The sequence below is a fragment of the Trifolium pratense genome, linkage group LG6 (genome assembly GCF_020283565.1).
Source record: "Trifolium pratense cultivar HEN17-A07 linkage group LG6, ARS_RC_1.1, whole genome shotgun sequence".
Taxonomy (NCBI): domain Eukaryota; kingdom Viridiplantae; phylum Streptophyta; class Magnoliopsida; order Fabales; family Fabaceae; genus Trifolium; species Trifolium pratense.
In genome coordinates, this window is record NC_060064.1 from 7,026,964 (window position 1) to 7,043,535 (window position 16,572).

General features: G+C 31.3%; 2 protein-coding genes, 1 long non-coding RNA gene and 1 other non-coding gene across 5 annotated transcripts; all 4 read left to right on the forward strand.

Moving 5' to 3' along the window:
• The first annotated feature begins 1,209 nt into the window (after positions 1-1,209).
• LOC123893077 lies at positions 1,210-4,538 on the forward strand. 2 transcript variants are annotated; one of them, XR_006803340.1, is made up of 3 exons: positions 1,210-1,694; positions 1,862-1,999; positions 3,985-4,538. It is a non-coding gene; the product is annotated as an uncharacterized LOC123893077 (long non-coding RNA). The 2 variants fall into 2 exon arrangements; XR_006803339.1 differs by having other exon boundaries at positions 1,210-1,999.
• A 2,597-nt stretch (positions 4,539-7,135) lies between these two features.
• On the forward strand, positions 7,136-7,208 carry TRNAR-UCU. Its single transcript has one exon. It is a non-coding gene; the product is annotated as a tRNA-Arg (tRNA).
• A 1,983-nt stretch (positions 7,209-9,191) lies between these two features.
• LOC123889489 (putative uncharacterized protein DDB_G0287113) lies at positions 9,192-10,898 on the forward strand. Its single transcript, XM_045938836.1, has one exon. The coding sequence runs from the start codon at positions 9,499-9,501 to the stop codon at positions 10,813-10,815; it is 1,317 nt and encodes a 438-aa protein (XP_045794792.1). The 5' UTR covers positions 9,192-9,498; the 3' UTR covers positions 10,816-10,898.
• Positions 10,899-11,767: 869 nt separating this feature from the next.
• On the forward strand, positions 11,768-15,504 carry LOC123889490 (F-box protein PP2-A15). Its single transcript, XM_045938838.1, has 3 exons — positions 11,768-12,281; positions 12,373-12,491; positions 14,759-15,504. The coding sequence occupies exons 1-3, from the start codon at positions 11,979-11,981 to the stop codon at positions 15,219-15,221; spliced, it is 885 nt and encodes a 294-aa protein (XP_045794794.1). The 5' UTR covers positions 11,768-11,978; the 3' UTR covers positions 15,222-15,504.
• Positions 15,505-16,572: the final 1,068 nt, after the last annotated feature.

Below are 16,572 nucleotides of genomic sequence, written 5' to 3' on the forward strand. Positions count from 1 at the left end.
GGCTGCACGTTATATCGTGGTGCGGTGGATGCATCGTGTGGCCATCATGGCACGATGGAAAAGATTTGTTCTAAATAAATTGTAGATTTTGTTCTTTTCTTGAGTGCTAAGTTTCTTCTCATCGCGGCCACGATGTAATCCATCGTAACCATGATGGCTTGAGTAATTTGATTTTTGCTCTAACACGAAAGTTGTATCTCTTTGTCTCCAACGCATGGTCACAAGCCTCGATCTGATACTCGTAGCTCCAGTTATGTCGTTTTTGGTACGATGTGGTGTATTTGGCTTTTTTCTTCAGTTTTAGCTCCTTTTGTGTAATTTCTTCAACTCTTGCTTGTTGATCAAATAACTTCATTCCTTAAGTATTTTCCATGCTTTGTCTATCAAAAGACTACTAAAAACATCATATAATTTACTGTCATCAGTCTCTAAATTCCGTCGGTATTTGAACTTTTTCTAGTAGTGGTTATGATACTTTCTTATGTTTTTTTTTAACGGCAAATATATCATTATTAATTGTTGAGAATCATGGAATCAATCATAGGGATGAAAATTATACTCATAAGCAAGATAGAGAGTATAAGAGTATTCATGAGGAAAATACTCATAAGAATTCATAGTAAATGAATATAGATTGATAAAAGAATAAGTAAAATGTACAATAGCTTATTTATAGAACCTATTTGGAATAACTAACTCCCTAACTAACTTTTTAATCTTCTAACCAACTTGATAACCTATCAACTAACTCTAGTTGATTAACTAACTGTCTATATTCTTAACATTAATAATCAAATCTCTGCTTAAGAACAAAGACCCGTAAAAGAGGCTACAAAACAAAGACGCCATATATAAGCGGAACATCAATGAAAATATCAAAACAGACACCACCTAAAAGAGGTCAATTTCTAATCTCGTTCTTAAAAAGATACTTCTCAGCTTTCAGAGACCACCAGAGAAGACAACAATCCAATCCATAGAGTTGCCACTAGACACTAACTCTCGATCTCGAATCAAAAATGAGTCAAAAGTTGAGTCAAAAATTGACGGGACACCGATAGAATAAGAACCTAGGCAGATGAGTCTCAGCTCGTAGACCACCTCCAAACAATCAAAACTCGCGCGAAAAAGGTCATATATAGGCAACAGCCTCACCACCACCGTATCACCAACAGCCCACCACCACCTCCTCACCTCCAACCAGCAATTCATTTTCTTATATTTGTTGTCTGACCAAACTAACAATTTTTTGGACATAGATTAGATTAAATTCAAATATGATACACCAACCCTTAACTATATGATCAAACAATTGACCAATATTTTTATGGGATACTTTGACATTTTTTTATTCTCAAAATTTTTAGAGCAAGAAAATGGTGTCTCAGTACAAAGACAAAAAAAACTTTAATTTGGGAACTCTCAAGTTTAAGATATGTGTTATTTGTACATACAAAATACAATACATTTCACAAAATATACTCTTGGTCTAATTTGTTTTTTATCTGAAAACTGATAGAAAATTTGTTTTTCATCGGAAGTGATAGAAAATAATTACTAAAAAATCTAAATTGAATTCAAATCACATATTTATACTGTGTTGGATGTCAGTTAACGTCAATCCCTTTATATAATGGGAGTCATGATTGAGAATTTTCAGCCGAACCTTGACTAATCTTTTCCTGCATAAAAAAGTGAGGATATTAAGTTTTCTTCAAATTGTCTTAAAAAAAGTTGTCTTTCAATTTTTTTTTTATATATATGTAGTATACTAATATCTCAATTTTTTAATATTAAATTCGTCATTATTTGATTGCTTGTAAGTTGATGTATTTTTGTATTTATCATATATCATATATAGTATAATTTTGCTTCTCCCGTTGGTGGAGGGACTTGGCGAGATCTTGATGATTGTGTGGAAGGCAAAGTTTGGTTGGAAGAAGTCTTAGAGCGTAAGGTTGGGGATGGTGCTAATACGCGGTTTTGGAGCGACAATTGGGTACGTGATATGATAAACTCCAATTTAGTGTATTATATGTAGATATTTTTGTGGTATTTTAGAATAATAATTACTTATTATTATATAAATTACCAGCTTCACTTAAGTATTTATTATTACTAACTATTATTATATATACCATATATTATCTATTATTTATATGTTTAAGAGTTTTTTCTCAAGGAAACAAATCTACGTGTCACTTTCTTATGAACTTTAATTTTTATTAATCAAATGTGGCATCCTCTCATTCATCATAATCTACGTGGCAACAATTGATAACATATTTTCTATATGGCAATTTAGAGAGCATCTTCAATAAAATTTATGTGCGGTACTCATATAAGGAATATTTTTTCTTTAGTGTTTTTCTGAATCAAAATTTAATGCTAATTTACAAATAATCATTCAAAATGAAACAATCGAATACGTTTTAATATTTTTTAACAACATTACCAATTCTCTTTACAATCATTATGAATTCTTATTATTTATTTTTTTTACCAATCCATTTTATTTTTTTAGAAAAAAAACTCATTTCATATTATTAAGCACACTTGAAAGACACAAAATAAAATAAAAAAATAACAACCGTCAATATAAACTTCAAATATATATTTTTTAGAGAAATAATGTTAACATATTATTATTATTAATACATGTATACAGGTTGCTTTCACCGTAAAATAAATAAACATTAAAAAAAAATCAATTCCACTAATCAATCAAATGATTTCAACTAAATCAAATCAAGTAGTAATTCAAAATCATTAATATACGATCTCTCAATTAATGTGAATTCAAAATTTCAAATCATTTGTTACCAAAAAATAAATTCAAATCATTCCCCATTATTTATATTTATAGGCATGTTCTCACACAAAAAGAAATCTATATATTATATGTGGAATTGAGAAATTGATATGCTTAAAAAAATGTGGAATTGAGAAATTGATATGCTTAAAAAAAATTATTCTTAAACGTCATACTTATCAAGTAGAGAAAAATGTGTCATTGTCTGAAATATAAAAGGAATGAAGTAATTGACTTCATAGATTATTTTTCTATTTCATTTTATTATTCTATTAATTATGGTTTACCTTAACGTGGTTTTTCTAATAAAAAAAATACATAGTGATTTGTACCAAACAAAATATTAAAATACGGGGGTATTGATAAAAAAAATAACCTACACGGAGTGAGACATACATTTGTAGATTTTATTATATAAAAAATACGATATCAATTGAAAGCAGGGAAAGTAACAATGATTTTATATATATAAAAAAAGAATTAAAAGCAATAATATCATGTATTACTTTATTTTTATTCTCCATACATCACTGTAAAATAAACAAATAAAAATAAAAACAAATAGATATATTTTTTAAAATTTGCACATTAACAAATGAGATATGCTTAAAAAAATTATATAATTTTTTTTTGTGTCAAGCAAATGACAAACAATTCTACTGTTCATTACTTTTATATAAATAATATTAAAATTAAAATCGCTCCATTTTGCTTCTCAAATGTGAGATTTTTTCACACGGGGACATGAGATAAAATACTCCTGAAGAAAACAAATGTCTAAAGGAGAGAGATGACGATTAAGAACAAATATATTAACCGTTAGATTAGTTTTTGCATAATGACATTTTTTTATGAAAATAAAAGAACAAATATATGAACATGTGAGTTGGGAACGGAGAGCGGAGTATCACTCTCCATTATGTCATTTCTCCTTAAAATCTCCAAAATTTGAATCTTTTATCATATTTAAATAAACTATTACATTAAATATAAAATTAATTTTACAAATAATTAAAAAAATCACAATATTAAAATTTTAATAATCCATATTTTTCATGTGTGAAAAAAAATGATCTATATTTTTCATAAAACATTAACCCGGGCGATAGCACAGGTAAGTTATACTAGTTAATACTAATATATTACTTAATATTATTATATTATTTATGTAGATATGAATGGACCAAAAGAAAGGCACACGAAGGCCCAATGAAAAGAAAGAAGCTTGTCCAAGTTGAAAGGAAAGAGGAATACAGCTAGCTATGAGAGATTGTTTGGCGGTCTCAGAGATTGAAAAAAAGGAGAGTTATTGATTTTGTCTATCTTGCTTCAAGTTGCAACACAATTGGAACACAAGTGCTGAAGGCGGTGATGAGAAGAAGAGATCAGGACTTACTGACGAAGGAATTAAAATGGAAACAGAGGCGGCATAACAAAGCTATAAATAGGAAACGTTATTTTTCTGTTTGAACACACGGCTGAGAGTGGAAAATTGGAGAAGCTTTGGATTGAAGATTGGAACTTTGGAGCAAAATATTTTCTTCATTCTAGGGTTATTTCTTACTCTTAATTTCATGAATTTAATTTCTATTTTGGTGTTCTTTTTGATTATGGATAGCTAAATACTATTCTAGGGTTTATGGTGAATCTTGCAATTAAAATTCCTTTTGCTATGTCTTAGCTTATATGTTCTAGTTTCTAATTTAAATTTCGATATTTTGTTCAATTAATGTTATCCTATTGATTTTATCACATGATTAGGAATGATCAACCTATGAATGTTTACAATCAATTGATTGATCAGCGACCGTACTGCAGTTAATTGGTGGACCTATAGGATAAATGAGACTTAGATTATTGCATGACCAAACCTTAATCTTAGTCTTCCAATCATTCAACCTTTTTGTGCTTTATGCTTTTCTTAAATTTCAACTCTTTGCATGACCAAACAAAGGTTAATTTAGGAAAAAGAATATTAATCACGAATGACCAAACGGATTAATAGTTTTAGTAAAGAGATTGGTAATTGAATTAAAATAAAGGAATTCAAATGGAACTATACATAGGGAACCGAATATTGCAAGTGAAACCATGACCCTAGACCTCTCTCTATTGGTTTACAACTTCACGTTTTTATCCTTGTTCTTATTCTTACTCGTCATTATTTTCTCTTTAGTTTTCATGACAATTCAACTACTCGTTAGTTTAAATAATAAATAATCTTAACTAGTTTGGTGTTTGTTAATTAATCCCCGTGGATACGATAATCTTTTATACTACTTCTGCGCTAGAGTACACTTGCTCTAAGTGTGTTTTTAACGCAACATGATACTTGTTTGAGTGTCAAGTTTCCTAGATTATTCTCTCTTTCTCTTCAAAAAGAACACTTTGTAAGTGAAATGGGAGTTGTTGAGGGTGGCCGGAGGGTGTGGAATTTAGAGTGGAGAAGAAGGCTTTTCCAATGGGAGGAGGATTGTGTTAATCAACTTGAGTAATGCTATGGTCACACTTTTTAACACACTCTTATAACACATTCCAATTGTAATTGGCCATGTCATCCACTTTTTTAATTTGTTTATCGGGTAACCAAAGTAACCAGTTGTTCAATTCTAGAAAGAAACAAACATTTTGTCAACAAAAAAAAAAACAAAGAAAGAAAGAAAGAAAGAGAAATACTTCAACGTTGCTGCACATTCCATGGCGTCTTCGTCTTCAGATCCCATTCCTTCTGATTTGTCCCATGCACCGTTAGCCCACTGTGTGTGATTTGTTTTAGAAACATTACCTCTATCGTTTTTCTCGAGAGGTTCGATTTGTCCCATCTGCTCGTTTAGCCGCCATCCATTTGTTTCATCTCAAAGTTGTGGCCTTTGTCTTTGTTGCTACTACTGAATCTCATTTTAGAGATAGAGATTCGTTTCTTATGAGATATTGAGCTGGGTTCCATTTTTAATTTTGGTTGGGTTACAACTTTGTTACTTTGTTTTCCAGAACTAAATTGTTTTTCAATATTGTCTCTATCTAACTTGGGTATACTGAAGCATAACATCATCTAGATTTTATCTTTTGTGTTGTAATTAAAAATCTGTATAAAACATTTTTTATGGTGAATGTTTTAGATTAAATTTCAATAGGAATTTGGGGATGTTCTATTCAATGTTGTCAATGGCAATTATTTGAGGGGGAAAAAATCAGGGAGCTCATTTGCAGAAGTTTACAAAGTGTTTGTTAATTTAATTTGGGTTAAAAAAACTTCTATAGCAAAGTGGAATTTTCCAGAATGTGAAAGGTTGAGACAGCAGCCATGGTGAAGCGTTGAGTAGCGAAGATGAAAAGTTAAAACCCACGTATAAAAAAAATAAAATAAAAAGTTAGACTCTTTTAAAATGTAACCGATAGCAGGTAAATAACTTAATAAAATAGATGACATGACTAATTATTAGTGGAGTGTGTTAAAAAAGTGTGTTAATGAGTGTGTCCCTAGCATTACTCTAATCAACTTTTGGCAATTACTCTTGGGAATGTGACTATATTTCCACTATGGGTGATCGGTGGTGTTGGAAGTTGGAGCCCGGGGGTTGTTTCTCGGTCGATTCCGCTTATGAATCTCTTTCCGGTAATCTTGGGGAGTCGGTTACTCTAACTCCTTTGGAGGAGAAAATTTTCTCCAATATTTGGAATAGTCGGGTCCCGTTAAAATTAGCTGATTTTTCTTGGCAACTTCTTCACGATTGTCTACCTACTAAAGACAACCTCCTTAGTCTTTGCAACCAAAAACTCCCCACGCGAGACAACCACAATCTTTGCCACAACCTCTATAAATGTCACCTATACTACACCATTTCGGATCACATCCTTCTACCTTCTTCATCGGGAACATTAATAATGCAAATAATACATTTAGAACAATGGTTAGTTAGGTACTTAACCATTAATTTGGATCAGTTGATTCTGAATAATTTCTCTTGAGTATCTAACATGTAAAAAGAAATGCATGGTAAGAAAAAGAATTAAAATACACACCGAATGTGGCAAGAAAAATGACAACCAAAGCATGCTTAACATAAGCCATTGTTTGATCAAAAGAAAGAACTAGCTAGCTACAATTGTTTGAGTTGCATTTCTTCAATCTTGGATGCAACTATATATAGAGATATCCTGATAATAGCGACAATAAAAACAATTGTATTAAATTCATATGCGTGGAACACGATGCAAAAATAATATTACAATCGAATATTTGTTAAAAAAAATTCAATTAATTATTTAAAAACAAATATTACAATTGAATATAAATATATTATGGGGACAAATTTTCAAAAAGCGCTCGTGGCCTAATGGATAAGGCGTTTGACTTCTAATTAAACGATTGTGGGTTCGAGTCCCACCGGGCGTGCATTGTTATTTAATTTTTTGGATTTATGTTCTTTCTCTCAGAAATGGGAAAAATTACTTCCCTAGTCTCTTTTTAAATCAGGTGTCTACATTTTACTTTTGGCACTAGTTTCCGTTTCTTTTTTATAAATGCCCTGAAAAAATAAATCCAATTGAGTTATTTTAAACAAAATGTATAAAAAGCAAAAACAAAAACAAAAAACAAAACTAGGAGCCTATGATCATGAGAGCCAACTGTCTGTGTGTACACTGAAATTGTGTGCGTGTGAAGGGGATTTCCATATGTTTAAGGCTATGTGAGCTATCTTATTCATTAAAATTTATTAGCTCTCATTCGTAAATTTTAATTAACAAAATTGTTAGACCGAATATTTGTGGTGTTTTAGATTCAAATTTCAAAAAATAAATTTACTTATCGGAGCTCAAAGATCCTAAACTATGTAGTACATCGGATCAGAAAATAAAAGAATCAATCTTAAAGACAAATTCTTTTTTTTTTTTTTTTTATGTTAACCTTCGAGTTCTTTGAAGAAGAAAACTCTGATAATTTGAAATTTTATTGCGAGATAAGTAAAGTCTCATAAAACATTTATTCACACAATAATCGAATTGAACACATATTATCCTTAATTATTTGATCAAAATTACGAGTTTTTTAATCATAACACTTATATTAAGTTGACTTGTTTTGTTGTCATGCTATAGATACACAATTTTTATTATAATTACTGATATAAGATTTTTTAAACTCAAAAACTCAACTCACTAAAATTTATTGGCAAGGACCAATCCTGCAAAGAAAGAAAATGTGTGGGACAAAATATTTAAGCCTAAAATCCATTTGATTGAATAAATCATCATTTTTGTTATTGAAAATGAAATTATAACTGTTGACTTTATCTTTTCATAGTGTTGAAATTATAAGTGTTGAATAATCTAGTCTCTAAAGGTCATCAATTAATTTGACCGTTTTCTCATCTTATGGTATGAATAAAAAAATATGAGTTGACTGATTGTTTAGAGCACCTTAGTTGTAGGGTATTTCCATAAACTTATTTAGAGATCTCTACTATTTTACATTAGAAATGATTAAAAAAAGGATTAACAATATTTAATTTCCGATACTTTAGCGCCGTCAATTTTGCAAATCTGGATGCATGATTATTCCAGACATTTGAACTTTATCAAATCAATTGTAGGCTTTGTCATAGACATTAGGCCGTTTTATCCTATTAACTGGATGCTGTGAGTCTGTTCACAGATTCACCCTTATTAGTTTTTAGTGAAATTGAAGATATAATAATTTTGATCGATGTATTCCCTATAAATTGAATCAATACCATTGTTTTTGAGTCAAAATATTTAATTTCCAATATTACACCATTTTGCAATTCCATTGCTTAGTCTCAGTTGATCGAATAGTGTGTGTATTGTCCGCTTTAAACATTATTTGAGTTTTCGGTTTTGATATCTAAACTGCATTAAATTTAATTTTTAAATAAATATGAGACTTTTTTAGATGTATCCAAATCCAAATAAAAGTAATTAACGCTGACTTTGAAATAAGCACGTAATTTATAAAATGCATCTTTATTACGGACCGGTAGTTGGTCCGGTGGTAATTGACGTTTGATTTAGTAGAGAAGATTATGGTTCGATTCTCCGCAACTGCGATCGTGATAGGCTGAAATTTCTTGATGTCAGAACTAACCTTCAAATTAAATTACACGGTTCAATGGGCCGATACCGATGGTGGAAAAAAAAATCATTGTTTGCTGTTTGAAACGGCGCTTCAGTGGACGTAGTAGCATATATTAGTAGTAAACTTAACCAGTTTTGCACAAAACATGTGGCTTATTATTAGCTAAATTCTAATACTAAAAGCACACACAAGCCAAAAGTCCAAAACTATGTGCTGTTTCCTGTCTCACCAACAAAACCAGTTGCTTCACTTTCCTTTATATACATAATACTTTAATACACACTACACATCCTAATACACCCTTCTCTTCCATTTTCCTTTTTCAGCTCTATCTTTTTACTTCACTTCCAATCCAACACTTCAAAAACCTCAATAATAAGTCATAACCACATAGCTTAGCATTAACAATGTCTTTTTTAATTCTATTTCTTTAAATTTTTGTTTTAAGATTGCAAATTATTTTATTTTACCATAGGTTCTAACAAAACTAGTTGGTGCGCAGTGTGTGAATGTTGTAAATTTTTCGAGTATAATTTTTTTTTTTGAACGCAGTATATCTATTTTGTTTAGTTAATTTTTTTTAGTCTTGATGGAATCCAATGGAATATTTCCTACCATTAATAATGGATTTCTAGCAGTAGAAAACCCTTCAAAACAACAAAACCTTCAAAATCAACAAAATCCTCACACTTTACAACATCACCAAATGGTTTCATATGATCAACCTCATCAATCAATAAAACAAGGCTACCCTTATTCATCAAAAACAAACAATAACAAACCACAACAACAAATCAACCTAAGCGACGAAGATGAGCCGTGTTTCGGAGCAGATGAAGCCTCTATTGGTGACCCAAAAAGAAAAGGATCACCATGGCATAGAATGAAATGGACAGATACAATGGTAAGACTCTTAATAATGGCTGTTTATTACATTGGTGATGAAGCTGGTACTTCTGAATTAGGCACTGATAATAAAAAGAAAAACAATGGTTTGTTACAAAAGAAAGGTAAATGGAAATCAGTTTCTAAAGGAATGATGGAAAAAGGTTACTATGTTTCACCTCAACAATGTGAAGATAAGTTCAATGATTTGAACAAAAGATACAAAAGAGTTAATGATATTCTTGGTAAAGGAACAGCTTGTAGAGTTGTTGAAAATCAAAGTTTGATGGATACTATGGATTTGTCTATAAAATTGAAAGATGAAGCTAGAAAACTTTTGAATTCAAAGCATCTTTTCTTTAGAGAAATGTGTGCTTATCATAATAGTTGTGGACATGTAAACAACAATAACAATTTGCAACAACAATCGTCGACGGAGACAGAGACTCAACCACAACATCATCAACATCAACAACCGCAGCAGCAACAACCGCAACAACAATGTTTACATTCATCAAATGGAGTAGGAATGTTGAAGTTGAAAGGAAAAAGTGGTGAAGAGGAAGAAGATGAAGATGAAGAAGATGAATGGGAAGATGATTCTGAAGAGGAAGAAGATGAGAATATTGAAGAAGATGAGAATGTTGATCATTTGAGGAAAAAATCAAAGAAAGTTTCATCATTGGTTATGCAACAGTTGAGTAGTGAAGTGATGAATGTGTTGCAAGATGGAGTGAAGAGTAGTTGGGAGAAAAAGCAATGGATGAAGAAAAGGGTGGTGCAATTAGCAGAAGAACAAATAAATTATCATGTTGAAGCATTTGAGATTGAAAAACAAAGGTTAAAATGGGCAAAGTTTAGTGGTAATAAAGAAAGGGAAATGGAGAAAAATAAACTTGAAAATGAAAGGAGGAGTTTGGAAATTGATAGAATGGTTTTGTTGCTTAGACAGAAGGAGCTTGAGTTGCAGAATACTCACCAGATGCAACAGCAACAGCAGCAGCAGCATTCTTCTACTTAGATAAGAAGAAATTTATGTAAATTTTGTGGTTGGTGATGTTGTTACAAAGAGATTTGCATTAGTGAAAATGGTTATTCATTTTATAGTGTTTTTTTTTTGTACAATTCATTTATCAAAATCTGATTTATTGGACCGTTTAATTCGATTCGAGGTCATTTTTAGCATCAAAGTGATTCTAGCCCTCTTGCAATCGTGGGAATCAAATCATGATTCTCCATATTAAGTTCAACGTCAATCACCACTAACAATTGATTCTAGCCCTCTCGCAATCGTGGGAATCAAATCGTGATTCTCCCTACTAAATTCAACGTCAATCACCACTAACAATTAATAAATGAACAATACAATTATTAAAATTTTGATGTATAATTATTTAAATAATATCAATATTCACAAAAAAGCGTACATTTATATACTTCAAAACTATAATAATCAACGTATCAATTTCTTTTCGGAAATGAAAAACATCTTGCTGCTAATTAAGACATACTACCACATAATGTTGAATTATATACTCCTACCATTTATTTAAGTGGTAGTGGTACGTATATTTTTAGGAGATAATTAATTAATGTTATTTTTAACCAACATCATTTTTTTACAATAATTAATAAACATGTCTGTTTTTTATTTTCTCAAAATAGTAATGGAATTAATTATCCGAAAAAAATACCAAAAGGAATCCAAAGTAATATTAATATGGGTCTGGGTAACTGCGCTCACCGGGGCACTCTTTAAGCATTCCATTAAAAGAAACTTTTTATTCAAAAAATTAAACACTCTAATTTACAATACGTTGACTTTACGCATTTCCATAAAATTTTTATAAAAAAACTTACTATTTAAGGACTTAAAGAGTGCACCAAATACTATTTAGCATTTCATTAATATATATGGATAAGGATACAATGAATAGAGATAAACGCGTGTAACACGCTGCTGATGTTGACGACACTGCACTGCATCCAACCTTCCCACACACACCAAATCATTTTCCTTACATTCTTCCCACAAATTTCAACAACAACAAAATAATCTCATACAACACACCAAAACCACTACCACCATACACACACACTGCTTCAATCCCTAACAACATTCTTCACACACACTCTATCATCATCATCATGATCTGAAAAAGGAAAAAAAAAACCTATCGTGTTATGGGGGCCTCTTTGTCGAACCTTGGATCCAACGGTTCGACCATCGGTCCTAGTCTCGGCGATATACCTGAAAATTGTGTTGCTCGTGTTTTTCTTCATCTTACTCCTCCTGAGATTTGTAACTTAGCTCGTCTTAATCGCGCTTTTCGCGGCGCTGCTTCCGCTGATTCCGTTTGGGAATCTAAGTTACCTTCTAACTACCAACGTCTTCTCCGTTTAATGCCTCAACGCTTTCAGAATCTTTCTAAGAAAGATATTTACGCTCTTCTTTCAAAACCGTTACCGTTTGATGACGGTAATAAGGTATTACGGTTTGTTTTACACTTTTACTGTTTAGTGTTAGTATTGGTTTCTTTTATTGGTTTATTGATGGGATTAGGGTTTTGTTTTGCAGCAATTGTGGCTTGATAGGGTTACTGGTAGGGTTTGTTTGTCGATTTCGGCCAAAGGTTTGTTGATTACTGGAATTGATGATCGGAGATACTGGACTTGGGTTCCAACTGAAGAATCTAGGTTACATTCTTAAAACCTTATGTTTTCATTTTTTTTTAATTTAGTTATGATTATGTTTTTGTAAGAATTTTGAGCTTGAAAAATGGAAACTATAGTGAAATTATGTTTTTCCTTATATTTGAAGTTGAAGCTGAAATTGAATTCATGCTTCATGTGGAGTAATAAATATTACTCGCTCTGGTTAGAGAAAGTTGAGTCAACAAAAATGGATGTATATGGTAAAAAATTTAAACCAGATCAACTTTTTCTTGTATATAGGACTAGAGGGAGTAGTGTCAATGGCTCTGAATTTGATGGCGTTATTATGTATTGTATTGCACAAGAGATATTAAGATTCTATGGTCTTTCTAAAAATGTCATTTGTTTGTTGCCTGTGTTGGGTTACTAAGTTTTCAGTTCACTTCACATATGAAAGTTAGTGCTGTTATTTTGTCTAGGCTTGCAATCTCGGTTGTTTTACTTAGGGTTCTATATTGTTTTGACAAAATGTTGCCTGATATGAACTTTTAAGTCTGCATTTGTGTTGGAGTGATGTCACTGTACATTTCAAGTTATTTGTTATCTCGAGATGTCCTTGGTGAAATTGTCTAGAACTCTAGATTAAGTACTCGATGTGATTTATGTTGTAACTTCCAACTACTTAACTTGTAGGTTCAATGTGCCGTAAATTCTAATCTAAGAGTGTGTTTGGATAAACTCTTTAATTAAAGACCTTTTGAGTAAGTGTTTATCATACACATTTGTGAATAAGTTGTAAGATGCTTTTATAAGTTAAGATGGAAGGCCTATTGAAACCAGCCGCATATGAACTGTAAACACAAGTGCATATGACATAAGCTTAGCCTAGCTGAACTGTAAAATTACTTTTCCAAATGCACCTTAAGATCCAAATATCCAAAGTGTTTTAATCTATCACAAAGTTATATAATTTGTGCTCTAATTACCTGTTAATAGTCTCATTGGTTCCTGATTGGCTTGTTCTTATTGTTCTTTGTTGTTATTTTGAGAAAGTGGAAATAGGATTATATTTATGGTGTTAAATTCTTTTGATTCGACAGGAATGCTAAGAGCATACTTTTTTGACATTCTTGAATGTAGTCTTTATGATTGGTTCATTTTTTAAAACTCAATTTGGTTACCTTGTAAATTGAACACTTTTTCCTTAAAAAATGTCAACTTTTTAAGAAATTAACCTTTCAAGAAGCATTCTTAAAAAGAATGCCTTGCTAATATTTCTCTTTGGCTCAAATATAAGAATATTTACTCTGTGTGCATTATAACTTGTTATCATTCATTCATTTTGTGCTTTTAACTGCTTTATTTAAAAGTTGTAAACTTATTCGAAATGGGAATGTTAAATCAATGGGTGGTAGTTGGAGCTTACTTCTAATGTGAAGACAGCCCTACTTCTGTATTTTCTTGTCGGTAAAGGTGTTCTTGATTAAGTTCTATATTTTCTCACCCAAAAATATAATTATCACTGAACACGTTTTGTTATATTTTTCCAGGTCTCTGTATGAAAAATCATGTTAGTATTTGCACATTAAACTTATCTGCAAACATGTACTTCCTTAATCTGGATGAGACAGAATTTCCTGCTTTAATTATTAGATAAATTGCATCCCTTCTCTTGAAATATGCTTAAAATTATACTACACTCATCTCTAATTTTTAGAAACTATACTGCCTTCTCACGATAGATGAAGTTTGCAACATTTTAATGATGACATTGACTGGCAATTATGAATGACCTTCCTAAGGGTGCCTCTCTTTACGACTTTTGCTGTCATAGGAAGTTAATTTGAACATTTCATAATCAATGGTAGGAATTTAGAAGATTAAATTAAGTTTTTGGGTAATCTCTGAGTTCCCAAAGTTTAGCATTGTAAAGGATTCAGAAGAATCGGAATTAGTTGCCAATGATGCTACGAGTTACAGAGATAGACAAACTATTATAGGCTCGTTCACATCAAAACTAGTGTAACACATGTTAATCTCTCTGAAAAAGGAAATGTCTGTTCTATTAATAAATAATCAACAGGTAGTTTTGCATAACTTAATTTATTATGGACAGTTTGACACTGGTAATCATAAATTTTTTCCAGTTTCCGACTTTCTATAAATAAAATCATGCCAACTTACTGCTTTATGTGTGCTTCTTTTCACAAATATTTGTACTATTAAGCTTGAGACTTAAGTTGCTTTGTTTAATCTGTCCTCATTCTGTTCTGAGTATTGAATTACATTTCCATTTTCATTCATTTCAGGTTCAATGTTGTAGCATATTTGCAGCAAATATGGTGGTTTGAAGTGGATGGGGAGGTCGACTTTCCATTTCCTGCTGATAGTTATACACTCTCCTTTAGGCTTCACCTTGGACGATTTTCCAAAAGGCTTGGCCGGCGTGTATGCAATTATGAACAGACCCATGGTTGGGATATAAAGCCTGTAATATTTCAGTTGTCAACTTCGGATGGTCAGCAAGCATCGTCTGAGTGCTGCTTGGATGAAACTGAGCACGATGATACATATGGAAATCATAAACGAGGATATTGGGTTGATTACAAGGTAGGCGAGTTTATTGTGAGTGGATCTGAACCTACAACTAAAGTTAGATTCTCCATGAAACAGATTGATTGTACACACTCAAAAGGGGGGCTTTGTGTAGATTCTGTATTTATCATACCTAGCGATTTGAGAGACCGCAAGGGAGGCGGCTTTTTGAAATGATCACACATAGAATAGGAAGTTTTTTTTTTCTCCTTACCTTGGTGACGGCAAATATCCCAAAATACTTTGTTGGGATCTATTACACAGCTACACTTGTGAAGATAATTTAGGATGTAGAGGATATCATCTTTTGCTGGGTTTTTTATGTTTCTTTTTCTCAGTTGTTATGGCACATGTGTAGTCACTAGTTTTATGTAATCGGAATTTATGTGTATTTAAGTAATTCTGTTCTAAAGATTTGTCATGAGATTGATAAAGAATGAAGAGAAAAGCTTGGCCAATAGCTGTCATGTCTGCTCCATTTCTTAAACGGTTAACATATTAATCTTCTAAAAACGAAGGTAATGAGACCCGCTCGATATCTCCACTTATTATATCACTAAACAATTTTGCAGCTAAGAGTTAAAATCTTGACTTCTAGATATCAATTGCTTACCATTCAGAAGTTCATTTTTCTCATCCTGCAATTAACACAATCCTTTTGCAGCTCTCTAATTTCCTCCAATTCACCGATAGTACTAACTTTTGTTTCCAATGCATCACAGTTTCTCAAGGTTTCTGCTTCTTCTTCAGAAGCCAAATAGGTCTGTGCCACTGATTTGCTCAATTTGCCCAACAACTGAGATATTGAACTACAAAATTCTCCAACTCCCTCATTTGTACAATACCTTCAATCTTGTTTCTAAGGCCAATAATATCTTGTTCTAAACATATGAGGTATCATGGATCAATGAGCTTCTAGAAGGAAAACAATTTCATCCATTGAATTAAACCTTTAACAACTTCCTTCAGAACAAGCTTTGATTACTGTCTTTAGAACCTCATGTTTTGATCATGTGTTTTTCATCCTAAAGAAACAAGTTTTGGTCAAGTCTTTTTTTGGTGTCAAAATCCAATGGACAATGTGACCAAAAATATTTTTACTTTGATACTTATTATATTATTTATTTTTAAATTTTAGCTAGAATGACAAACACCACCTAAAAACTCATATAAATATAGAGGAGATTATATGAAATCACAAAAAATGTTGATCCTAACAATCTCAACATTGTCAATTAGCTATATAGTTTCCATAAAGTATCACATTCTCTCGAATTTAGTTTGTAAAATATATAAATATAATTAATATTTTTAAAGTATATAAAATTTGTCAATTTAGTTTTTGTTATTAAGTTGTCAAAACTAACATGACAGATTTTCATAAATTGATGAATTTTGTATATTTTAGAACTACGGTACATGTTTTTGTATAGAAAGATAAAATTGGAGATGAAGAATTTTTATTTTTTTTTATAATCTTAGATGAAGTGGTAAATCCACTGAAATTAAATTCACATAATTGTGAGAT